Source organism: Haplochromis burtoni, unplaced genomic scaffold, assembly GCF_018398535.1.
Source record: "Haplochromis burtoni strain Fernald_Lab_line unplaced genomic scaffold, NCSU_Asbu1 Contig_113, whole genome shotgun sequence".
Lineage (NCBI taxonomy): Eukaryota > Metazoa > Chordata > Actinopteri > Cichliformes > Cichlidae > Haplochromis > Haplochromis burtoni.
In genome coordinates, this window is record NW_024582474.1 from 1,713,098 (window position 1) to 1,740,488 (window position 27,391).

The 27,391-nt window shown below is 36.4% G+C and overlaps 1 protein-coding gene across 5 annotated transcripts; it reads right to left on the reverse strand.

Annotated features, from left to right (window-relative positions):
- Window positions 1–7,292: 7,292 nt before the first annotated feature.
- On the reverse strand, window positions 7,293–26,778 carry syk (spleen tyrosine kinase). 5 transcript variants are annotated; one of them, XM_014335737.2, is made up of 15 exons: window positions 26,094–26,778; window positions 24,805–24,934; window positions 21,817–22,289; window positions 20,552–20,712; window positions 16,896–17,034; window positions 16,674–16,755; window positions 16,467–16,522; window positions 16,077–16,133; window positions 15,285–15,357; window positions 12,149–12,308; window positions 11,465–11,674; window positions 10,694–10,883; window positions 9,826–9,966; window positions 8,900–9,012; window positions 7,293–8,793 (listed from the first exon to the last, which is right to left on the reverse strand). In XM_014335737.2, exons 3-15 carry the CDS (start codon window positions 22,216–22,218, stop codon window positions 8,721–8,723), a joined length of 1,857 nt encoding a protein of 618 aa, XP_014191223.1. In that variant the 5' UTR covers window positions 22,219–22,289; window positions 24,805–24,934; window positions 26,094–26,778; the 3' UTR covers window positions 7,293–8,720. The 5 variants fall into 5 exon arrangements, with proteins under 5 accessions (XP_014191223.1, XP_042079472.1, XP_042079471.1 ...); XM_042223538.1 differs by lacking the exon at window positions 26,094–26,778 and adding an exon at window positions 24,995–26,039 and having other exon boundaries at window positions 24,805–24,892; XM_042223537.1 differs by lacking the exon at window positions 26,094–26,778 and adding an exon at window positions 24,989–26,039 and having other exon boundaries at window positions 24,805–24,892.
- Between the last annotated feature and the right edge of the window lie 613 nt (window positions 26,779–27,391).

A 27,391-nucleotide genomic window follows, 5' to 3' on the forward strand; every position in this document is an offset into this window, starting at 1 on the left:
TCATCGGGCTCAGTCTGGGGGCGACATCACTGCACTTGCAGCCATGTCTTTTTTTCTTTTGCATCCTGTGATTAGGATTTGTTGTTTAGGGTTAAGTTAGGCTGAAGGTAGACATGCATTGCTTATGATATAGAATAAGGGTAGTCATTTGTGCAAGGCTGTGAACAGACTGTTGAGGCCCTGGCCAGCAGTTACGTGCAGACCTGGCCTGTGGCTTAATGCTGCTTGCTCAGGGCCTGACAACAGACTGAACATCCCCACTGTGGCTGGCCTCCTTCCGGCAGATGTCCCAACTCTAAGCCGGGGGGAATCCCACCACAAGTCAGAGTTGCGTAAAGAAAGACTGGTTCCCCAATACTGGAAACCTGCACCCCAGACGCTTCTCATGGGAAACATAGAAGGTGCAAGTGTAACGGCATCCTTCACAGATTTCTTCTTTTTTTTTAAGGAACATTTTTTGTCACCGCAGGACAGTTTGGAAGATGTGGCTCTTCCTCCCTGAGCATGTTTTGTGGGGCTGTTTGCAACTGTTTCTTAACATGTGGTTTGGGCCTCAAATTGTCGAATTGAAGGCCATCTCAACAGTATTTACACTGAGCAAACACTTTAAAATTTTGTACAACCAAAGTAAAGCCAACATTAGAAAATATTATTAGGTAGAACATAGTTAGGTTTGTGATGTTGAATAAAACTATCTGCACCAAATTTCACTAGAGGGAAAAATAATATTTGTAATTTTTAAAAATTGGATGAACTGAGTCCATAACACTGGATTAACTACAAATTATATCAGTTGCCAAGTTATGAGTCATTAATAGGTGTGTCGTGTATTATAGATATAAAGGCAATAATAAAGTTATGAGGAGAAGAAATCTGGAGCTCCTATTAGAAGGAATTCAAGAATCAAGGCTCCTCTTTTCTAATTGAACAAAGGTAAACTTTAAAAAGCCAACTGCAGTTATAAAGGGCAACACATTACCTTAAAAGCAGTTATATTTCTTAATTGGGATCAGGCAGCTTCTAGAAGTTCACAGATGAGCTAAAAAGACAAATGAGTACATGAAAACCCTCAGTGACATTCATGGAGAATGAAGCAGTCCTAGTTTACTGGAATTGAAATGGGTCAGCAATCTGACATGATCGTCATTCCTGATGTGCAGCCCAATGAAGATGTTTAATGTGTGCAAAAACCTGCTACTTAACATCCTGCTTTTGAAATCTCTTCAACCAGATTAAGCAACACAAAAACCACTTGATGGATTTTTCAGAATTGCACATTGTACACAAAATCCACACAATCTAGTCTCTCAGTTTAAATTCCTGTCTTCTTTAAGCTCTGTTTAAAATACAGAGTAGATCTGTCTTATCCATTTTTCACCAAGCTTTTGGAACTAAACATAAGTAGCAGTGTCACAACAGACGGAATACCTTTTACTCGCTCCAGCTTTTTTAGTGGAAATGCATAACATTTGTGTGATGTGATCTTACATTTTACCTCGGGTCATCTTAAATGATCTTAACCCATTTTTGTTTCTTTGACAGCTTGCAACAGCTGTGGTGTTCAAGTTGTCAGTTTAATCAAATTTGACTCAAGCATTTATTTGAATGTATATAGTCAATAGAGTTTGACAGTCAGAGATAAGAGACAGTGTGTACCCAATTTCTGTTTCTGACAGAAAATAAAAACAACAACAACAAAAACAAACACATAATAATAGGTCCAACAGCTGGGCTACTCTAAACCTACATAGTAAATTAGTTCCATCTCATCACTGGTCACTTTGAATAAGTAGATTGTCAAATTTAAGTACACCATAAAATGTAAATGCTTTATCATTTTATTTTACAGTTGTTTGCCAGCTTTTCAATTGATGTCCAGTAAAAATGGACATCAATTTTGAAATGTACCAAAGTGAAAGCTATCTGTCTCCTCTCATCTCAAGCAGTAGTCTGTCATCAAGCTTTTCACCTGTTTTGGTCCTTTACATCACTCCATCTTGTGGTCGTAGTTGGCTATTGCGACTGGAATTACACCCTCCTTGGATCCCATTGGAAACTGTAGTATGTCTACTTTTTACAGGCATTTCAGTTTCACATTATCAATCGCTTGTCAAGCTGAGAGCCAAGCAGCTTTTTCTGGTTGCTTGTGCAGGAGACTGCTGGGAGATTAGCATCCTAGACACTGGCTCTGCTTTTATTGCTCTGAGAAAAGTTACAAGCAATGGAAACAGAACTACTCTCAGTAAAATAGATAATCTTGTGTGATTTATCATAATAACAGAATCATCAACTTTTACTTGACCTTGGCCAAAATGTGTGTTTTATAAACAAAATAGAGTGCAAAGTTTAAAAAAAAATACAGTGATTCTATTAGCATGTTAGCAAGAAAAATCTTGATGATGATGAGATGTCAGATCTTTAATAAAGCAGATAAGTGAAACAGGTGCTGGCACACTTGGCCATTTTTCCTTTTTTTTAAGTTCTGGAGGTTGACACTTAGTTCCGAGCTGAGTGCCACTTAATGACATTTCTTCAAGAGGAAAAGTGTGAAAAAATAGGGGAAATGTCCTGTAATGTCAGCATATAATCTAACACTTTCCAAAACAAAAACAGTTTTATCTTATGATGCTCATATGGCCAAACAGGAATGTGACTAGGGCAATGTGACTGGTTAAATAATAATGTAAGAAGTTCAGCTGCATTGCCTGAAAAATTTAAAAGCTATCAGTGCAGACTACAGCCTTCAGGTCATGGTGTTCTGGAAACTAATATTTTAATCCATCAGAAGTGAGTCAGTGAAAAACTAAGATGTTTGAATGGAATTCAAGCTAATGACAATAACCACTTGATAGCGGGTATGTTACCCAGAATATGTTGTGTGTGTGTGAGGTGTCCTCAGACACTTTTGTGGCTGCGGTTTTATGTGTTTCAAGTTGTCTTCACAGCACTTCTCTCTATAGGGTTGAGTGCTGTGTGACTGGATTAACTGTCAAGATCCAGAGATAGATTAACCTCCTAAGACCCGAACTCTTTCATGTCATGCATTTTTAATTTCTCTTTGCTATTTGGGCTGATTGGGACCTGACGAATGTAAAAACAAAGAATTACCAGATTTTTTTTTACCTGATTTTTGTTTCTGAGAGAAATGAGATCCACATACATTCGTTTTAAATTTTGATAGAGCAGCAGCAGTATAATGTCCTTGTAAGTGGATATCAGGCCCCTGTAAAGCAAAATTTTGTATTTTGGTCTAGACAACCCAAAATGTGATGTCCACATATGTGGACCCAGGTCCTAGGAGGTTAAAAATTCAAATGAAAAGTTGTATAACTAGTGTATTAGCAAAACACTTAATTAAAGTGGGGGCATTTGGCCAACCAGGTAGGGCCTGCATCTTTTGAACTTGCCTGTTTGAAAACCAAGCATGAATTGAACAGGAATTGATAAGAATATAGCAATTTAGATTCTGTTATCAAGATCACTTATTGATTTGATTCTATGAGTGATTCTCTTATTGATTCTCATTGGGTTCTCATTAGCTCTACATTCATGCAAACGAATTACATGCTATGTGGTCAAATGTTTGTGTTGGTAATGGAATGTAGTGCACATAATATACAGAACACCTCTCTTAAAAGTAATGCAGTATGTTATTTAATTACGCCCAGGATACATTAATTCATTGTACAACTTGTTATGTTACTTTTGCATTACTCTGTAAAATTTCCTGAAATGCACTGTCACATAATTACCATTTACCAATAATATAAAATAACACAAATCCCTATTATAATGAGGACAGAGACATGATTTTGTACTCCAGTAGTTAGGTATGAACACAAAGCTGCCAGAGATGCAAAAGCAAAGCGAGGATGAAAACATGAACAGGTAGAAACAGATGCCTGACTGCTCATCCACTTGTTACCTGTTAAGGTCAAGCTCTGCTGCTGGTTTGGCATTTACTCAGCTTTAGCATAGACCTGGCTTCTTGGCTAGCTTAGCGTTAGCATGCAGGTGTCTGTGCAGATGCTTGCAAAGAGCCAAAGTTTTTCTGCTCTGCTTCTGTAATAAAAATGAAATGAATGTCCATATTCATGCTTCAGACTGACAGTAGCAAAGTCCAAGAACTGACACGTTTTTTCTGGATGCTTCTGCTATGATCATTTGTAATGTTTGGAGAGCAGCCAAACTGCGCTTTACACTTTGGAGTTGAAAGCCCTGAAATCTTTATCTCTATTGGTGCCAGACTAATATAAAGTAGTTTTATTATAGCAAAATTCTACTTATAGTGAATAAAACGAGGTAAGGACTTATATGCCATACATGCTTTGGTCAGGTTTAGTTTGTATGTGGATTATGAGCATATGCAGCACTGACTGCAGTTCACTTAGAAGGGGTGTCATAAAGTTTTCTAGAGACTATACAGAGAGCACTGACAATGTTAAAATGTCCAGAGGTCTTTAAAAAAAAAACACTCTTTTGTCAGACTATATTGAAAAAAATCTCATTGTAGATTTGATCAAACCTTTTGATGTAAGCACAATATTGACTTTTATTTTGACCTGATGGTGGGAGTGTTGCATCACCATTGCATTAGTCCCATCTAAACCCAGAATTCGCCTTTCACTAACAGTGCATATGCACAAATGTGTGTGCAAACTTTAATGTTTGATGCATAAATGCATGATTTATCAGTATTTTCTTATATTCATTTGTTTGTGCTCTACGAACAACTCTGGAACTGCATTAGGCCATATGTGCAAACAAATAATCATCAGCCAAGAGCTTTTTGGAAACAAAATCTCACAAAGACAAACCATTGCAAATAGACTGCATTAAATTCCCTTTCAGAGTCTCTGTCTGTGTGTTCTGCTGGGTTCCCTTTGTAGTCATAAGTGTTATAGTGGCACGGTTAGCTCCCAGCTGGCACATCCCTTAATTCTGGGAACAGTTTGGCCAACAAGTTAATAATAATTTAATGGGGTATTATTTAGGCATGCACGCATAACTGCTAAGGACATGTGATGTTTGTGCTGCACTCAGCTGTGACATGGGGTTGTCTGACACTGACTCAGGGGAGGAGGAAACGGTGAGCCCTTCTCAGGAGACCCCTGCTGGTTCACTCCTTGGAAAATATTTCTACTGGACCAATCTTAGGACCATACTCTACACTCAGCCTTTGACTAAGTAATAATGATGGCCAAATAGTGCACCCCAATGTAGCACTGATATTTCCTAATCTCTTAATGACTATATTATATATATTATATTATATAGACTATATTAAGTGAGTCATGACACTCACACAGAGGACGAGCATACCCAGTTGTTGGTGTCAAAAAGCTGCTGGGAAATTATTTTTCAGTTGGCTCACTAAAACTCAAAAGCAGCATATGGAGTATGACAAAACTCTGGGTGTATGTACCTCATTAGTCCATTTCAAAAGAGTGCAAAGGGATATTGCTTTGCATTCTAGTGCATGCAACGTGATATCCTGAGGCAGTGCCAGATTAATATCACTGCTTGTTGTGCTATGTTTAAGTTTAATTCCATTTTAAATACTTTATTTCTATTTAATGTTGAGCATCATATTCTAAATATCACATTTGTAGTGACTGTCCTTTAAGGACCAAATATCTGTGAAAAAGAATTAGTTGTTCATGAACTCAGAAACACAGGTCTACATCTTGATTTTTCAAAAAGTATGTTAATATATAATTTTTAAAAAATCAGCTGAATTAAATGGCATGAGGAATGAGTGATGTGGTCAGTATCCACAGGTTAATATTCACAGGGAATTCAAAATATAAATGAAAATTGCCAAAACAGTTGGTTAAGCTTATGTATGTATGTATGTATGTATGTATCTTTATTTATTTCAGACATAATAAAAAAAAACAAAAAAAACAATATATACTCGTCTACATGTATTTTCATTTACGAATACGAATATATGTGTAGATATATACACACACACGTATTTGTACAGACAAACAAGAAAGAAATATAATAAAATAAAACACATTCGTCTAACATGAGATAACAGTTGTTTGGTCTGAAAAGGAGTAGGAAGAAGTATGCACATACTTATTAACTCCTACCCCTGCTCAACATCTTATTAATCCCACATATTTACCTAATTCTCCTCATCACATACTCCACACAATACACAAGAAAACTTATATCAACAAGGCTGGCACGATATTTATAATTTCAATACGAGTTGACATATTTATACATACAATGGGTGATTGTCTTTTTCAATATCATATCCTTCCAAAAGTAATTTTCGAAGTGTCTTTATGAACTTGCCAATTCCTGAGCATTGCTGTAATTCTGCAGTAAAGCTATTCCACAGTTTTACTCCATAAATAGTTACGCAAAAAGTTTTAACATTTGACCGTGCTTTAAGGATCTTCAGATTCAACTTACCCCTTATTCCATTCAGTCATTCTCATTAATCTGTTAATCTGAAAGTGCTGATGAGCCTGGACCTGCAACAAGTTTTTCCTGCTTCATCAATGTGGTTAACAAGATGAAACTCATCTGTTATGATGGCAGATTTCTGAAACTTGTTGAGTTGCTACTGTGTTTCCACACTGCTAGTAACTGATGACAGAACAGTGAAAGGAAACCAGCAGCAGCTTGCCTGGCACTCTCTTTTCCCATCAGTCTACCATAAAACACCAGAGGGTTATCCACAATGTGGATGCGCAAACCACCAAAAACAAGCTGCTGATCTCTCAGCTTGCCTAGCTCCAGTTATTGTTAACAGGAGACCGACAGCAAGCCCTCAGAGGCAGAGATGCCAGAGCTATGAGATGAAACGTAAAATAAATGCAGCTTTCAGCGACAATAGCCAACTCTGGAAACAAGATGGCAGTATTGTGCATCCTCTTTAATGTAGTCTCCAGGTTGAAGTGATTTGTCAAGTCACTAACTGGCTGTGGTAGATAGCTGCCCCTCCCTTAGCCTGGTTGCCTTTGTAAAATCAAACACCTAGGCATGCAGACTGCTTCCACAAACTCCTGTGTAAGAATAAGTCACTCTCAGGAGCTCAGTGGATTACAACATGGTACACAATAAAGTGTGGTTGCTTACTCATCTACCTTGTCTGACCATCTGAAAACAGTCATCTTTGTTGTTTACGGGAAGATTATTTACCTTGAACCTTGCCAGATGTGATTTTGTAAAGCTATGGTCATATACTTAAGGCACTGCATAATTCAACAAGTAAATGATAAACTGCATACTGCATCTATAACAACAGCTTGACTTCATAGTAGAAGAGCCTGGGTACCCAGCTTGCCCACCTGCAGTCCAGACCTTTCACCAGTTGGAAAACATCTGGTGTATCATGATACAAAAATGGAAGAACTGGGATTGTTGAGCAGCTAGAATCCTATATCAGAACAATATTCCTCTGCCAATATTCCAGCAACTGGTCTCCTCAGTTCACTCATATTTATAGATCAAGAGGAGGTGGAGCTAAAGATAAACATGTCCTTGACCTAGCGTTTCTCAGTTTAAACATTTGATATAGATAGAGAGCAGATAGTCTGTCTTTCACATTACAGTATGTATCTGTAGGTAATATAAGCAGACATTCTTAGCATTCCAATCCTCTGTTAACCATCTCCCTCTGTTGGCTTTTATTGGTGTCATTTGTGTTCGCAATGCTCTAATTCTCTGATTAAAAAGGCCTCAGTAACTTCCAGATTTGAATCTGATGCCATGTCTTTTTCTTTTTGAACTGTTACAGATTTACATATAACTTTACTACCAAAAACTGTACTTGTAACCAAGAAAAAAACAAATATCACATCATAAGATGGCATTGTAGTTGCTTCATCATCTTTCTTCACTTCCAATCTCTGTGGCACAGAGAGAGTTGTTGATACCTTTGTTAACATCTTGTTTTAATCAGAATCCTAGGGTTGTGTGATGTGTTGCTGCCATGTTTCATTTCCACCAGTTCTTTAGAGTAATTTGTTCTGGTTTGCTACAATCATCTGTACCAGGTATAGAGGCTTAAGATTCTCGTACCTAAATAGATAGGTTTACTTTTGAAAAAGATTTGTAATGCATTTATGAAGCTCTAGCTCTAGTCATTTATTTGCCGATGTTTTTCTGTTCAGGAAGTGGCTCAACAATCCATTTGAATTGTTCTACTTTATTGCTCTTAGCTGAGGTAACCAAAAGCGCAAAATAGCAGCAAATCCTTCGTCAGATTTTGAGTTACTCTAATGTTTTATATGTCAACCAACCACTTGGTCACTGACTTTGACAATGTATATATATAAAATAATTTGAAGGCATATGAATGTAATTTATTCATCTTAGAATTGTTTATGCAAGTACAGAAACTCAGAGTGCTGAAGATGCTTACACAAGGTCGGATTGTATGTTGATATTAGGAAGCTTATAGGAAAACAGTAAGTTATGTAGTTTTTAGGTATAACATCAGTGATTGCCGTGAAATAAGATAGACTTGTAACAGTTTATTATCATTTTCATATGGCTTACATTCAAGAACAAATAAATGTAATAGGAATTATATTTGCATAATCAGAGTTTATATTAAAAGAGAATATATTCCAGTTAAAGTCTATATTTTACAGCATTTATTATCCATAACAATCTCTGAACCAATATGTGTAAAAGCTCATTTTCATCATCAGCCACTAGTTTGCATAGTCTCATAACATTCAAGTGAGCAATCACTGTGCAATGTCGTAGTAATAATCTCGTAGTCTTGGCTCAACAACATTAAATCCAGGCCTCTCATTTGCCCTGGAAGACATGAAAATAACATGCAATAATCACAAAAGATGTCCATAAAACATAAACCGGTTTGCTGTTTGTTCAGCTAATGCCTTATGATGAACATGTTACTTACTTATATGTCCAGCAGGTCTTCATGAGCTCATACATCTCCAGTGGACACTTCTCTGGGGAGTCCATACGCTTACCACTTTCAATCATCTGCAGGACATCATTTCCTTTCATTCCCTGTAAGGAGTTAAAAATTCAGAACAAATAAGACGCCATCAAATAAATTAAAATGTAAAGGCATAGAGATTATCAAAGTCATAATTTTTGTGTTGCAACCATTATTTTTTAATAGCAATAAGAAGGTTAGTACATAATTCTAAAGTCACACACTAAGATTATTATCCATCTATCCATTCGCTTATCCTTTTCAGGGTCGCGGGGGGCGCTGGAGCCTATCCCAGCTGTCATAGGGCGAGAGGCGGGGTACACCCTGGACAGGTCGCCAGTCTGTCGCAGGGCCAACACACAGGGACAGACAACCATTCACACTCACATTCATTCACACCTAGTGGCAATTTGGATTATCCAATTAACCTATCCCCACAAGCTGCATGTCTTTGGACGGTGGGAGGAAGCCGGAGTACCCGGAGGGAACCCACACAAACATGGGGAGAACATGCAAACTCCACACAGAAAGACCCCGGCCTGATGTTGGAATTGAACTCAGGACCTTCTTGCTGTGCGGCAACAGTGCTAACCACCGTGCCAAGATCATTATGATACATGCAATTCATAGGTCAAGATTTCATAGGTAGACAGTGAGTACACATTACAAAATTATTCTATAAATTACAACTAAACAAATCTGAAACATTTGTTTTGTAGTCATTTAGTTTACATAAGACAGCAACTATAAAGAATAAAAATTAACAAAATAAAGGCTGCAACAGCTGTTTGAATATTAAACTAATATTCAAACAAAAACACAATGTGTGAGTGAGTGAGGTTACATGTGTCACCATAACTCCTTATATTCAATAATAATAATACCTTGTATGGTTTTTGGCCATAGGAGTAAGCCTCCCACATGAGCACCCCAAAGCTCCACACATCACTTTTGGATGAGAACTTGAAGTAGTTTATACATTCAGGCGCGTACCATTTCACTGGCCACTTCCCATGACCTTTTGCCTAAAGGGAGAGACACGCAAACATAACTAGTTTTAATTTCATGCCACACTGGTCATTTTGCAGCTTCAAATAACACAATGATTAGGACTGGTTCCTGGCAGTAGTGTTCACAATATGATAACAGATACAAGTAAGGCAGATTGACTGGTGTTAGTGTTACAGTTATTTTAATGCTTAACAGCAGGGATGGGCAAATCCAGGCCTCGAGTGCCGGTGTCCTGCAGGTTTTAGATCCCACTCTGGGTCAGCACACCTGAATCAAATGATTAGTTCATTACCAGGCCTCTGGAGAACTTCAAGACATGTTGAGGAGGTCATTTAGCAATTTGAATCAGCTGTGTTGGATCAAGGACACATCTAAAACCTGCAGGACAGTCCTTGAGGCCAGGAGTTGCCTACCCCTGCTTTACAGTAACACTTTCATTGAGAGTGACTTACTTTTAAACAAAAATCTAAGAGTGTTGATGCATGCTCAATCATGAAGATAAGGAAATCCCAAAAAGTTTGTGGGATTCTGTTCATGAGGACAGTTTTTTCAGTGGGAGAAATATTTTGTCAGTCATCAAAGTGACTTCTTTAGACAAAACGTTTCTCTCACTGAAAACGCTACGTCCTCACGAACAGAATCAACTTTTTGGGAAAAATCTAAGACATTCATAGAGATGGACCATCAAGGCTTTTTGAGAGTATAAGGACAGATGACGTGTCATCCTATACCATATGTTACCTTGTAGTAGTTTTGATCCTCAGCAACAGCTTTAGAGAGGCCAAAGTCACTGATCTTGGCATAGTGCTGTGTGACCAGCAGTACATTCCTTGCAGCAAGGTCCCTGTGGACAAAGTTATGCTCCTCCAGGTACTTCATCCCCATAGACACCTGATGGACCAGCTCTGTGATATTCTTTATGGCCGTTTGCCTGGAGATGAGTTGTTGTTACTTTAACTCTAAAAGCCACCATAAACCTCACACAATATGAGAACTGTATTTTGAAATCTTTGATTTTTTTATATACTGTTATTTTGAAACTAAAACATATAAATAACTTCACATTTAGAAAAAAGTGATTTGTCACTTCAATCTCCTAAACTAGCAGATTACAATATTGACCACAATACTAGAGTTTTGATTAAGAGTGAAATGGGATGTGTAGGTGTTTCAGAGAACACTGAAACAGAGAATGGAGAAGTACGGCGTTGGATAGGATGTGTTTCTCAACAGACATTTGCACATATCTTAGCTGATGTGAATATTGCAAGCTCTAATTGCTACTGTGTAGTGCTCTTTTGCAGCTAATGTAGATACTTGTAGAATAACTTGTTATTCTACAAGTTACTTGAGTTACTTGTAGAATAACTCAAGTAACTTACCACAAAACAGTACCTTTATAAATAAAAATTCAGACTCTATCATAATGTACTTGCATTAATGTGAAGAAAAAAAAACAATGTTCAAACAAACCAAATTGAAGAAAGAGCAAGGCCAAGTCGCAGTACATACTTATTTTTCTGCAGGAACTTGTGGAGGGGTCCCAGCTCAGCCAGCTCCATAACTAGCATGAGGTTCTCTGCTTCACAGATACCAATCATCCGGACAATATACGGATTGTCCAGCTGCTGCATTACATTGGCTTCCCGCAGCATTTCGTCACGTACTGACTGGTTATTATCATCATTCTTCAAGACTTTAACTGCAACTGTCTTCTCTGTCCTGATATGCAACATGGATTAGTGTAAGTATTAATATGTTACTACAACAGAAATGCATTTTTCAGACATTTTGACTCATCCACAGTCAACATTCATCATCAGCAAAACAACATAGTGGTACGGATATCAATAGACACAACTGTCAATAAGGTAAACCAGGACCAAGACTGTGATATTTGTGTCCTGCTTTGCTTTGCTTGGTTTTGATTTGTATGATATGAGCTGTGTGTTTTTGGAATTTGAATAACCGATTGAATATTTCTTTGGGAAAACAATGAAACAAGATGTGCTGAACTCATGTTTTATTTTTTGGGTTATATCAGTGAATCACTGACAGTGAGTTTGCCTGCTGCAGTCAGCAAATCATAAATATCATTTATGATAGGGAGAATATTTTAAATTTGTAAGTCTGATCATTTAACAAAGCATTGTGGTGCAATGTTTGCATGTAGTAATATGATTTAATGTAGCATACTTTCTCATCTTGTAGGTGCCTTTCATGACGGTACCAAAATTCCCAGAGCCCAGTTCTCCATCCTCCAAGAAAAGATGTGAGCGATCCACTGTAGAACTCCGCAGTTCATCTGGATCCGCATAAGGACTCTCATATACCTCTGTGTCCATTGGCATGGCCTCTGATGAAGAATTCAACATGTCAAAATTAGGAAGCAGTGAAATATTAAATGAAAACATGTGAATTTGGATTTTACAAGTTTAGAATGTTCTCTAGCCAAAATAATAGCTCGTTATTCAGGTAGATTTTCCCTATTCAGATTTATCATAATCTATCTGTCTACACTGTAAAAGAAAATCCTAATATAAAAGGATTTTACTGTGTATTTTACAGTTAGATAAGATAAGATAAGATAGAACTTTATTAATCCCTCGGGTGGGTTCCTCTGGGAAATTCGATTTCCAAAAAGCACAGCACCGACAGTTTGTACTGTTCTTCTAGAATATCATTAAATTTACATCAATAGACTGTGATTTCACATTTCAAGTGTAAATTAACGTAAAATCACTGTAATGTCATAAAACACAATTTTCTTGTTTTTTAAATGTATTTGTCTGTACATATGCATATTTAGATTGTTAAAATACATTCACAAATGTATCATAATTTCACAAATATTTGTCCGTTATTTGAAAGATTGAACTGTTAAATTCAAATGTAATGCTATGGAAAAATATATAAAATGATTCTTATAAACTTTTTTTTACATCAAATAATTATTATTATCATTGCTATTTAGGGCGATCGTGGCTCAAGAGTTGGCAGTTCGCCTTATAATCAGAAGGTTGCCGGTTCGAGCTCCGGCTCGGACACTCTTGGTCGTTGTGCCCTTGGGCAAGACACTTCACCTACCACTCACTGGTGATGGCCAGAGGGGAATTATAAAGTAGAATTGTAAAGCACTTTGAGGGTCTCAAAAAGCGCAATATGAATGCAGTCCATTATTATTTAAACCAACTGTTAAGTGTATATTTCTGTATATTTAAATATTATTATTCATATTGCCACATTAATTGACCTTGTTTATAGGTAATTTCATTAAATTGTTCCAAATTTAATGTTTCAAAGCACTTGAAAAAGGTAAAATCCCATGTAAAATTAGGGCAACAAATTGTATTTTCATTAATGGAAATAACCGTATTTTTATGAGTAAGTTATCTTCTGTTAATTTACGGTATTATTTTGGCGCCCCAGCTGCCGGAATATTACTGTTTTTTTAAGATGTTTTCTCTAACAGTGTAGTATGTCCCCTATATGAAAGCATAAAACTGATTTTACTTATTTTTGAAAAACATTGTACTGGAAAAAATATTGAAGGAGTACTGTACCTTTAGCATCACTCATTTGAAAGTGAAAAGAAATGCATTTTTTAAATCCGATTACTGTAATCCAAAAAATCTGTCATTTCTGACAGATTCAAGTTAAAGTTCATCCTAATTTTCCTTGAAGACTGGTCATCTCGAGTTACATTTTCAGGGTAAAGGAATAGTCTTGGTTTTTGTTAAACAAACAAAAATTAAAAGTATCCCTTGTCTTGTCTCATTGATATGGAGTCGTAGTGAGAGGCTTTCCTTTTTTGGTCTGGATCAGGTGACCTGGATGCTCTCTTGGTTAGGTCTAGTCTGCTGACAGCACTAAGTACTTTCCTTTCACTCTCTATAGATTCATATGCCAATATTGCATGTGATTATCTTTTGTCTGCTTGTGTTTTGTCCCGTTTGTTGTATGCTTTTGTTACACAGAGCAGCTACGTGAACGGTACTCACACAGAGGTCAGTTATCTTTTTCATTTCTTTACATCTTCATGATATACAACTCTGGATACTGTAGCTCCCCAGAAAAACCCCCCTCAAATATACCAGGGAGTCTGAAATACTTGATCCCCTGGTATAATTCTCAATACACACCTTTAAAACCAATAACTAGTAAGCTAGAGATATTAAAATAATTACGTAGTCTGGAAAAATTGTTTGCTGCTTTATTTAAAAATAAGCCCTCACAAAGCTGGAATATCTTACTATTCATCGCTGGTTGAAGAAAATAAGGACAACCTTAGGTTTCTCTTAAGCACAGGCTGAAAACAAGTTTGTTTTGAGCCAACCATTCGTTTAACCTTAATGACTTGATGAATTTCTTTACAAATAAAATTGTCACCATTAGAGAAATATTGCGTGTAACCATCTCACAGACATAATATTATCTACAGTTACTTTCAGTACCATTGGTATTCATTTAGAGTCTTTTTCTCCAATTGATCTTTCTGAGTTAACTTCCGTAATTACTTCCTCCAAACCATCAACATGTCTTTTAGACCCCATTCCTACAAGACTGCTCAAAGAAGTCCTGCCATTAATTAACGCTTCAATCTTAAATATGATCAACCTATCTCTAATAATGGGCTATGTACCACAGGCCTTCAAGCTGGTAGTAGTTAAACCTTTACTTAAAATAGTAACAGTTTTTACCCAACTCTCTTAGCTAATTATAGGCCAATCTCTAACCTTCCTTTCATCACAAATAAATTCTTGAGAGAGTTGTTATCAAACAGCTAACAGATCATCTGCAAAGGGAAAGTTTATTTGAAGAGTTTCAGTCAGGTTTCAGAGCTCATCACAGCACAGAAACAGATTTAGTGAAGGTTACAAATGATCTTCTTGTGGCCTCTGACAGTGGACTCATCTCTGTGCTTGTCCTGCTAGACCTCAGTGCAGCGTTCGATTCTGTTAACCATAATATTCTATTACAGCGATTAGAGCACGCTGTAGGTATTACACGTACTATGCTGCAGTGGTTTGTATCATATATTTCTAATAGACTCCAATTTGTTCATGTAAATGAAGAGTCCTCTTCACACACTGAGGTTATTTATGGAGTTCCACAGGGTTTCATGCTAAGATTAATTCCTTTTACATTATACATGCTTCCTTTAGGCAGTATCATCAGAAGGCATAGCGTACATTTTCTCTGCAATCCAGATTACACCCAACATGACATAGAATCTATGCTAAATAATATTTACACAGTATGGAACATGCACAAGCAAGTTAGCAATTGAACAACAGTACATCAATATAGGGTTTGACAAAGGCAGTCTTACCTTTACCTTTACCGGGTATCCTAGTTTCATAAGGATTGGAGTTATCTGGAGGCCTGGGACGAGATGGTCGGTTCTGTTATCATCAGAGGAGACAGTGTTAAAGAACATTCATTATGAGAATGCATGAAGTATAGCTAAATAGCACTTACTGCTGAAAGTAACCTGCAATAAGTGAACACATGATTTCAAAGAAGGGGTTTAAGACAAGTTTACAGTCAGGGGGTATTTTGACTCTCAAACATCTCAAGCATAAAATCTCAGAAAAAATTAGGAAGAAGACTGTACAAGATAAAACTGCAGGATTCAAAAAGGGAAGAAAAAAAGACATCTGATCCAAAACTTAACTGTAACAAAGCCAGGCAAAAACAAGAATAAAAAAGAAAACAAAACAAAAGAAAAAATGGCAGAGGGATTTTAAAGGATGGAACATTACATGTGGACAATATTATCACAAGCACATATAGAAAGCTACCAAATGGCTGCTTGTGGTTCTATAATGTAATTGCACTGGGTAACCTCTGGATGGTGTTAAAACATAATTACAAATACACCAACTAAGATGTCACACCAATTCAATAAGCTTGTGTGCACTGACATCCATTATTTACTTGGATGTGAGATCTATCAGAGGGATTAGAAAGGACATAATTCAAAGGACTAATATTGCAAGAAAGAGTTAGTAAATAGAAATCCACATTCCATTAGTGAAGAAGTGCAGAGGTAGAAGGAAGGTGGAGGTTACACACTGCTGTGAGCAACTATGACTGAGGAAACAGGATGTGTGTAATGCACCTTTTTTATGCCGGGAACTTTACTGATGATGGTGAAAAATCCATCTGTCGCACTTTGCTAAAAATCAAAATGTCAGAGAGGTTATCATTAATGGTAATATTAAAATCATGCATGAAATTATTACAATAGGAAAAAGATTAATGGGAAAAATAGCTCCAAACGAGGATGTGTGAAGTCGTCTGACACACACATTCATCTACACATTACAAGAAACATTTCTATGTTTGTTTTACCATACAGGGCTTCCTGAAGAAGCCATATCATTCTAATAATAAAAAACAACCCGTGTCGTAATGGTTAATGGTAACCCATACAGGCTGACTGCTGAGGCCAATTTAACCAGCATTTCTGTTTCAGTTGAATGTATTAATGCACATAGATGGAACTTACAATGGCAGAACCAAGTCTAGGATGGCCCGGTGGAAGAAAAGGCCGTCCTATCAGCCCTGTGAACATGGAATAAGACAAATGTTAATCAGCTGTGTATACAGTGTTATAGTTTCGATTATTAGATATTAGTTAACATGCAGTGAAATTTGCTTTCAATGAAAGTCTTGCTGTAAACACATTTCGATTAGTTGTGTTTGTGTTTCTCACCAATATCTCCATCAGGCCTTGGACAGGGCTCTGTTAGTACTCGCAAAAGACCATCTGGTTTGTATGAGTAGTGCTCCACCAGCTGTGTTTAAACAGAGGTGTAGGCAGAGTACACACATAAGTTTTACCACCTCACCTTGTAATACATCATACAATTTCAAACAGATTAAGATTGTTGAAATGTTCTAAGTAGCCCATAAATATAAAGCACACTGGGATTACCTGCCACAAGGTGTCAAATTTCTTGCCCTCTGGAATGGAGAGCTTGCCAGCCGAGTCCTTGTCAATACGATAATGCATGACTTGTCCTTCATGCAGTAAACACAGAGCATAGGATCCATTCGCATCTCTCTGCCGAATCCTTCACACAGAAAAAAAAGGGAGAATCGTTTGAAACGGTTTTTGTTTCTGTAGTTCATTATATACATATATACCATTAAATAACTACAAAAATGTTCACATCTGACTGCAAACTGTGAATCAGTGATTAGGTGGTTTTTCAACTCATCTGATAGCTATTATGGAACGCAAAAGCAATGAATATCTTTTTTTACAGTTTCAAGATGTATTAACATTATTCACGCACAATACTTCAAGGTCACAAGAAAAAATGTCTATAAATGTAAAAAAAATCCTACTTATTGTAGAGTCTTTACCTTATAATAGAAAGCACCTTGAGGCAACTGTTGTGATTTGAGGCTATACCAATAATACTAAACTGAATTGGCCTAAAATCCTAGTGCTCATGAATGAACTCATGAATTTGTATATTTTTCTGTTTGTTTTCATTTATTTATTTTGCAAATTTACAACTTTAATTCAGAAAATTATGAATATTTTCCACTGCTGCGTCTGTATTGCTTTTTATTTATCTACGATGGCTCACTAAGCACAATGAAACCAAATATTAGTCTGAATTTTCAATTGAGAAATCATGTTACCCCGCCTATTACCACATACTGTGTCAGATGTGATAAGTTGTGGCTAAGTGCAACTTTTTTCATGGACTAGCATTTTTAAAAAAAACCTCATCACACGGAGACATTACAGTAAATAAGAAGTAAGGAGAACTAAACAGGAAGTAAAACTAATAGCCTGTGTGCTATTATCAATAACTGTGCTCCAGAATGCTATGTGTGCAGTATGTGATTCACTCTTAACAAAATTTCAATAAAATTTAGAGACATAAGCATAACATGATGATGTGTTTCAGTGGAAAGTAAGTTTCCTGCTAGATGTTACATGAGAGAAGGGACAGAACAGTTACATTTTGCCCTGCTGTTAGTCTCCCTCTTGTTTGGCTACTTCAGGAAGTCCTTTGCAAACTGCCAGAGCGGAAACCACAGTGTGTTTGTGTGTTTGTGTCTCTCTGTGTCTGTATGTGTGTGTATGTGTGTGTGCATGTGTATGTTCCTCTCTTTCTTCAAGCGAGACCACAGCCGTTCAACTGAAGCTTGAGGTTCTATAAATACTTTACAAACTTTATTCAGTGGTTTCAAAGCAAAAAGACATTTTATGCATTTGACAAATGAAATGTAATAAGATGGAATGGAAGCAATACAGTGCTAACATAGCTGTGTTTGTTTAGACTGCTTGCATTTGTAGAATTTGATGTATTTCACTACTCACACAGTTACTTTATACTTGTAACCTAGAATTCTAAAATCTTGCTGTGTAGAGGGAACACAGCATTGTTCTGCTTGGGGTCTGCTGTTGACATGGTCTGAATCGCAATAAGTCACTATTGTTAATGTTTAGAGCATAAAACAATATAGTAAATTAATTATTGCAAACATCTGTTCAAGATCAAATTGAACAATCGTTGTTGGTAGTGTGTGTGTGTGTGTGTGTGTGTGTGTGTGTGTGTGTGTGTGTGTGTGTGTGTGTGTGTGTGTGTGTGTGTGTTAGTAACAATCAGCTTACAACCACTCTTTTCATTTGCAGAACCAGTATTAATTACATTACAAAATCATATTAGAAAATCATATTTAAAAAATACTTTAACAACGAACAAATTGACATAATATGTATCTTTCAGTCTTCATCTATTCTCCACCTTTTTGAGAATAAAAGTTACATAAGAGAACTACTCAATAGGAAATACTCAAGAGTTCTGCCCCAGGGGAAAGGAAATTTCTAAATATTTTCATTGCCCAACCTATTTCTCAGACACATAACTGAACTGAGTTTCGTGTCATTGTGAGAGTTTAATCATTTGCTATCTCTGAAAGGCAGAAGCTCCTGGAGGGAAAAAAGCTACCCTCAACTTTAATAATTTCTTTGCTTTTTCTTTTCTCACTTCACTGATCTTGAGTTCACAGCTCTTGAGATAACACTCAGAAAATGCAACAAAAAAGGATGACACTGCACAATCTTAGGAGTTCTAGTTTCAGTCCTGTACTTGCCCTGCTTGTTCTTGTGTTTCTTCAGTATTTGGATGTTGTAAGTTGTCTGAGACTGTATTCTTTTGCTCACTAATTTTGTAAAGCTGCAGATAATATTACTATTTTACTTTACTTTTGCTGCTCACCATAGTCTTTCATTTGTCTCCTCTGAAATAAACATATAGTTAAGTTAGGTAAAGTAAAGGCAAACCAAATGCAAACCTCATGAGGTTATTAAAATGTCAAGTTCTGAGAGGATTTGGGTTACAGAATATTGTATGGCTTTCTTGAAAATAAATGAAAAGACTCTGTTGATGTTGTCTTTAAAACAGTGAAATAAATAACTGACTCAGTCCAATTCCAGGTGATGTTGCAGTGTTGTGTGTATAATGAATTAATTTACTGTTTTGGCCAGACCTCAGCAATATGAAGTAAGACAATGAATCTGAATAAGACTTCTACTGTCATTGAAACAGCTGAACGTTTGAGTCTGATTTCACTGTTTTACAGGGTTAAAACAAACAAACAAACAAACAAACAAACAAAAAACCCAAAAGCATCCTTTTCTGAATGAATTAATACATTAATATTAAATAACAAAACAATTTACTGTGCATGAACCACTTATAGGTTTTGTCACATTTCTACCAATGTGGTAATGTTTTTTTTACTCTATTTAGCAGTTAGGAATGCTATGAACACAATGAACATAGTGAACGTTAAACTAAAATATTTTTAAAATGCAAATGTAGTTGAATAATATTCTTTTACCAGCTAACTTCTTACAAAGTGAAGCTAAGAGGAACTGAAATATTAAAACCACATTAAACCAATGTCATTTGTTTGTAAAACAACACCTCGTTACATTTTTCAAGGTCTTTTCTAGTGCCATGAGGGCCATTTTGTCACGGGCAAGAATGTAGAAGTTCAGCACGAGAATCACTGTATGAAAAATACAAAAAAAAGCCATTTTAAAAGCAATTAGTCCAGAGTCAGACAGATGTTTTAATATTTTGTCTTCCATCATGGTTAAGGTCTCTTCAGCTGTGTCAATTCAATGCACACTATTTGCACACACTATCAGTGGCAGGTTTCCCAGCTAAACTTGTACAAGTGATTCATTTTATTGAATAGAAAAATTATGAATATAAATATGGAATCGTAAAGTCCATAAAGAGGTTTTCTTCCAAGCCATAACTCTAAATGCTCTTCAGTTAGATTTTTCTACCCTGTCAGATAGAACTCAAATTCAATCCATGTAGTAACCGCAAGCAGTTCTTTAAAACTATGTTTTAACTGGTTTTCTAAAATTTATTGATCATGAACATGAAACATGAAAAGACAATTATTTTTCAGACCAGAACCAAAAGGTGCAGTGTAAAATTTTACCATGAGAGGAATGATATTATTCTTCTGGCTTTTTATAGGATTTTATACTACTGCCTGCAAACACAGCAAATAATTTAATAAAAAGAGAATTAATATAATACTTACAGAAACTTTCCATTTGCACGCGGGCCACATTGAAGCCTGGGCTCAGAGTCTTCTCGTGTTATTGTTCCATGAAACCAGGGCATTCTTTCATGAGCAGTGGTAGCGATGAGCTTCTCCAGCTGAGGTCGCTGGCTGATGATGGCCTGCTCCAAAGCTGCACCCTGCAAACAGGCAACACACTTAGCTGCACTTGTAATATAAAGCTAGATTAATGCTGCCTACGTCCACCCAGGGCACACTCGTAAAACTCACTTTAACTCTAGATTTATCCAGGTATAATGGCTGACTTACATATTGCGCCTGTCTAAGAAGTGGTTTTGTACATACATCCAAGTGCAATTGAGAACAAGAAGTGACGCACAAGCAGCAGAGTCTGAGGAATAGTTGAGATAGCCATTTATCTGGGCGACCATGGCTCAGGGGGTTGGGAAGCGTATCTGTAACCGGAAGGTCGCCGGTTTGATTCTTGGGCTCTCTGTCCTGGTCGTTGTGTCCTTGGGCAAGACACTTTACCTACTGGTGTTGGCCAGAGGGGCCGATGGTGCGATATGGCAGCCTCGCTTCTGTCAGTCTGCCCCAGGGCAGCTGTGGCTACAACCATCGCTGCCTCCACCAGTGTGTGAATGCGAGAGTGAATGAATAGTGGCATTGTAAAGCGCTTTGGGTGCCTTGAAAAGCGCTATATAAATCCAATCCATCATTATTGAATTTTCAGTATGGAAGAGACAGATTGGATACCACTATTGTTGTGGTGGAGATACTAGAACATCAACACAACCTGAGCTATCAGTTGCTATTTGGGCCTCCTGAAGTGAGCAATGCTTAAATGGAAATTTTGTTGATTCCCTTCAACATTACTGGGAGTCCATGATGGTCTTATCTGGTCTGGTCTACTAATGAGGACAATTTTTAAAGGTAGCCTTTTGATCAAGATATGGTAACACAGTAGCATTATTTAAAAGAAGTCAAAGTAACATTATTACCAAAATTGGAGACAGACCAAAGTGACTTTCCTCTGACCTTCTTTACTTCCTGCAATTATATGCTTTTTCTAGGCCTAGGGTTTATTAACAAAATTTAATGTGTGTAAAATGTAAAATACACTTTTAACATCTCAACAATTATGTTGGTGACTTTTATCATAAATGTAAATAAAGCCCAAACTGCAAAAAACCATCATTTAGTTTGCTATGGTATTCCATAAAGTTCTGACTTCTCATTTCAAATATGGTTTTCTTATATTATATAATAGAGCTGAAACTTACCTGCAGGTTCCAGGTCTGCTTTACATACTCCCGTATGAGTTTTTCCTTCAGGTCCTCAAACGGCCCAACTTTCGGCTGCATGTTCTTGGGCCTGTTACAAGGCTTCTTCAGCAGACACACAAGACCGTCTGGTTCTTGGGAATGGTAGTCGATCACATCAACGGGACTTCTGTAGCTCTTACCACCAGCAATAGCATACATGTCATTGGGCTGTCTTTCAATTGTGTAGTGGTAACAACGGCCTGCATTTGACACGGACAGTGCAAAGCCTCCAAGATAGTTTCGGCTTTGGCGTAGGAGGTACAGGCCATTGCTTAGGCCTGTCTGCCGCAGGTAGTCCTCTGCCTCTTCCCTGGTAATATTGCCATAAAAGAATGGCAATGAATTTACATTGTCAGCCATACTGGCTTTTGGTGAGTGGCTCCCTTTAAGGAAGTCCCTTCACAAACTTCTTCCACTAGGATGAAATTCACCTAAAAACAAAAATTGGAAACAAATAGGAAATGAGACAGATTTCAAGTAGAATTGCATGACATGATAAATCATTTAGCACTGAATCCCACAATCGAATCACAAACAATAAACAATCCCAGCATATGGTGACTGAAAAGTCAACATGTGTGATGATTTTCTTAGTTTGCAAATGTGTATTCCATTTTGTGTTTTGAGTCTTTCATAATGCAAAAATGGTGATTAGTTTCTGCCGGTTTAAACACAGCAGTATTTTTGTTTCCGGGGAATTTTTTGTTTTGTGTTATTTTTAACTCTGTCTAAATTTGCACAGCACAGCTGCTCTTTTGCATGAAAACCAAAATCTGAAAAAACAATAACTTTAACCTTTTGAAGCACAATATTTAAATGGCTCAAGCTCACTTTAAGTTCCCAGAAGACATGACGTGATAGTGTTTATAAAATTTGGATACTTTTTTTTTTTCGTGTAGAGCTGACTACCTGCTTTGCAATGTAAACTAAAGCACACAAAGCAAGTTATCATTGGGTTTCAGCAGCATTGCTTTTTGAACTCACAAAGGTCAGAAATAAGTCTGAGCTGTCAAAGGTTTTGGCCATGTTTTAGCCATAAAGACACCACATAGACAGGTTCCTGACTTTTTCACCTATTATTGTCTTTACTGTGTTTTTAGGTTCTTATGTGGAACTAACCTGACCAAGTCACCAAAATATAAGGATTCATTTGCCTTTACTAACATTTTAAAGATACCAAAGTATATCCTGGACACCAACAAGCGATAGATCAACTTTGGGAAGAAAATAACTTTGACAAACCACTTCCTTCTTTGAGAGAAATATGAATCTATTTTAATGCTGAATGCAGACTGCAACTGAAAGTATGACATTTTTTTGCTGGTTAGACAGAACCATTTCAAATTCAACAACCATTAATGTACACATAATGAAAACTAAAACTCAGCTGAAAAGTTGCAAGGATGGTGACCTTAAAAACCTGACCATCATTGGTAGGCCTTTTTTTCAGATCACTGTGCACATGATTAGTTTCAGCAAGACAATTCCAGCTTTTCTTAAAGTAAAGTGACCACAGTGATTATAAAATGAAACCTTAGATTAACCGATTAAATAAAAGAATAAATAAATAAATACAAGGTTTAGACATTTTTTTAACTGTTGCAGATATTAAGACAGTGCACTGACCTTGTTTTTATGACCCCATTGTTCCATTTAACAGTTAACAAAATCTTTCCTGTTTGTAATGCACAACAGTCTAACATTGAAAATAAAAATTTAAAAGGGAATAAGCTGCACATTTGTGACCTAAAATAAGCAGCTTCTGGTATTTCCTGACAATGTCATCACACTACAGACCTCTTGAACTCTGCTCTCCTTGAGAATCTACCTTCCTTTCAGACTGTTTGATGTTATTTTTGATTGAGTTGTACTTTGTATTTTTTGTTTTCAATGAAATGCTAGTCACTAGCAGTTGATCCTTTTTAATCATTTTACTTGCTAAGCAGGAATGTACAAATAGCTTTCAATGTGCAGAAAAAACAATTAAATCTAGCATCCATAACTTCACACGTAGAGATAGATATATGGTAGAACAGCTACTAAATGGAGTAGGGTTTTCCTTTTCTTTAACGAAACACGAGGACTACAAATAAATTTCCCTCAAAAATAGAATTAATGTTAGAGTACTTTTGTATAAAAGCTGTCCCGGATCTCATGTCATAAATACGTCACACTAAAATGCTGTCACTGTCAAGACAGTTCAGATAGTTAACTGTAACACTTTTGTTTACAGATAAATTTGATGATATTTTTTTTTAAATCCAAATTTCAGTACTGGGCATCCTTTAATGTGTCACACCCAAACTCTGTGGTGTCATTCAATGGCTTATGCAGTTGGAAAGAACCCAAAGACACGTGCCAGAAAAGAAAAATGCTATGCTAGACACAATTATTTTTATTTCTTGATCAGTTTTTAGCTGAGACAGTTGTTTCAGTGAAATCATGCTGAGTATTTGAAATGTCTGGTGTTTTTTTTAGGCTCAGAAGTGGAATTAAGCACTTTGGTCAAATGTATTTTATTATTTTCCACAGCTGAAAAAAGATACTAAAAGTGCCTCCTGATAATCTGACGCTGTAGATAACACGAGATCCAGAACATTCTTTTCTCTTTTCTTTAAAAACCCTATTAGAATGGTAAAATAAGAAAACAATGGCCAAATCACTTAAATGATTTTAAATGTATTATTCATTGAACATAATTATTACTTCCCAAAACAAGCACAGCAGCAAGTGACAAATGAACAAATGAAAATGATCTCACACTGTAGGGCAGATTTTTTTTTCTGATCAAAAACAAGTCAGCAGTTAGTGAGAAATGGTAAGCCTCGATAAGACAGTAAAAAAAAGAGGAAGTATAATTATTGTCGTTAACGAGACAGTCAAATGTAGCTTACTGGTAAATTTTAAATAGTCGTTTTTGAAAGAAGACACAAAGACTACACTTACTGTAGATATTGTTGTGAACTAGTTCCACTGTTCAACTTCAGAGCCCAGTTGAGTTTTTCAGCCCTTCAGTATATCAACTTCCAACAGTCTGAGCAATACATGAACAGGTCATCTTAAATTCAGTCAGCTCCTGACAAAAAAAAAAAAAAGTGCTGTCAATATCTCATAAAACCAGGGAGCTTACACTCACGGGTATCCTGGTTGTGTTTTCCAGATGAAGCAGGTTAACCTTTACTTTAAGTACTGACACACAGTAAAGCGGTGGAGCTCTGAAGCTTCCTCATTTCAACGACTTCCTTGACAATTTAACTCTTATACTTCCCTTTTTTAATCTGCACACTGACCAACAAGACAACAGGAAATGATGTGGCAACACCAAAAACACAAATAAAATGTGTAATTCAAATTCATCGTTAACTCGGGTGGAACGTTATTTTTTTGGGGAAATTACTGTTTGATATTTTCTTTCTGGCCTGTAAAAAATGTGAGATTATCTAAGAGAATGTACTTGTTAAATATAGTTCTTTTTCATCTATTTCTTGTATTTAAAAAAATGTTAACATTTGGCTTTTTTTGGTATGTGCTATGATGTATTTCACATGTTTTATCATATCTCAAAAATTCAAATCTTATAATGAATTTTAGAGCTGTTTTTTCCGAGCTTGGTGGGTCTTCAACATGTTTATGTCAGTCATGTTGTTCCATGTTATCTTCAATCTCATCATCTTTAGTTTTAAAAATTATTCTGGATAATATTATATAAATATTTCTTCATAAGTGAGCTTGGCTGTTACCTGCATGTATTTACTGTTACCTGTGTTCCCAATTGAGAGTTTTATGTATTTTTTAAAAACAGGTAATAAACGTGATACTTCGAGTTTTCTGACATCAACACTTTGAAACTCTCGATGTGTGTGTGTCAGTATAAAATAGCACAGGGTGGTGGAAAGCAGACAGGGACAGTCAGTCACTCGTGTTTACCACTCAGGAAGCGCCAGCTAGCTTTGGTGTGTGTAAAACTCGTCACATACTAAAACAAAGACACACATGCATGCATATGTACATCCTCGATCGTCCTTGAAGCTGCAAGCTCTGGCTGATGTGGTCATGGCCAAAATGTTTCCAATCAGTTGCAAGTAAGCTGAAAATTGCACAAAAATGTAAAATGCATGAACTACAACTGTAAGGAGGTGGTGTGTTTCTGTAACTTTGTCAAGACCGTTTAAAACATTTCCTTTCAGAAGTATAGTGTGATCACACCAAGTTTCTCACCTACTACTTATACTTACGTTTCTCTTCATCTCTAAAATGGGCTGGTTTAACTATCCTGTTTGACCTGTGGATTTTAATTGGAACAGAATGAAATATCCGTCTATAGTTTAAAACATTATTAAACAAGGATGTAAATTTATGAGGTTATGTGGTTATAAAACTCTTTGGTGTGTAGAGTTATATCACAGACTCTTAATGGGTTATGGTTTACACACATAATGAAAACTTTACAGTACATTACAGTAAATCATTTGCAAACATGACTAAATTCTGAATACATTTAATGCTCTACTAGACTGTAACTGGGTGGTTACCAAAATAATTTGAAAACACAGTTATGCATGAAAATCAAAACACAGAGCTAACTACTGTTTTAGTACTTAGTACCTTTATTTATCATAATGATCTTTATCTCTGCTTTTTTTTTCTTTCATTACAATTTGATAGCACATATCAGAATGTATCTAAGTGAGTACAAAGGAAATTCAAGAGTGTTTTTGAAGTTATTGAAAAAATACCAGTCATGATTAAAATGAACAGACATTATTTTTTTTTCATCAAGAAAAGGCTCGTTTTTGTTTTGGGTTGCTTTTACAATTTCAGATAGTTATAGCCAAATAAAGAAGGATTTTATTTAAAAATAAAACTGTGATGTTACAAGTATAGAAAAAAACTCTGAATCACTTGATCCTACTGCAGTAATCTCTGTGACTGGGTCTGAGTAAAAGTAAAAGAAAAAGAGAGAAGGGCATGAAAGAGATTGTGTAACACTGACATTTCAAGCTAAAGTTGTTTTATGCAGATTTAACTTTAACTTCAGGGCTAAGGAGGCTAAGGTTTCTTTGGAGTTGATGCTCAGGGAAATGGAAAAAATCTCAACCTGTGATGTCAATTGTACATTTAGTGGTCTTTGTACTGTAACCTTATTGCAACTATGTCAAACTTATGTGTCTTACCACTGTGGAGGAAGTGAACTGACTTCACTTTCTCAGCTGTTTTTACACAACTTTTAATTGTTACCTTCTGGGTGTAAATTAAATATTAAGAGTAACATTTAAGTGCTTGCATGTATCCAAAACGGTCAGGTAATACAAACGTGACTTCACCGGTACCTTCTGAAATGCAGTGACATACACATACATAGCTTTAGTATGCATTCTGACCACTTTTAATTTTAGTAACAGTTGGGAGAATTTTTTTAAAGGTTTTAGTTTGAAAGTTTGATTATCAAAATTCTGTTAACATAAGCATCACTACTGGAAGATTTCATTTACCTATATACCATATGGCTCCACCTTGTGGAGAGCCATACCAT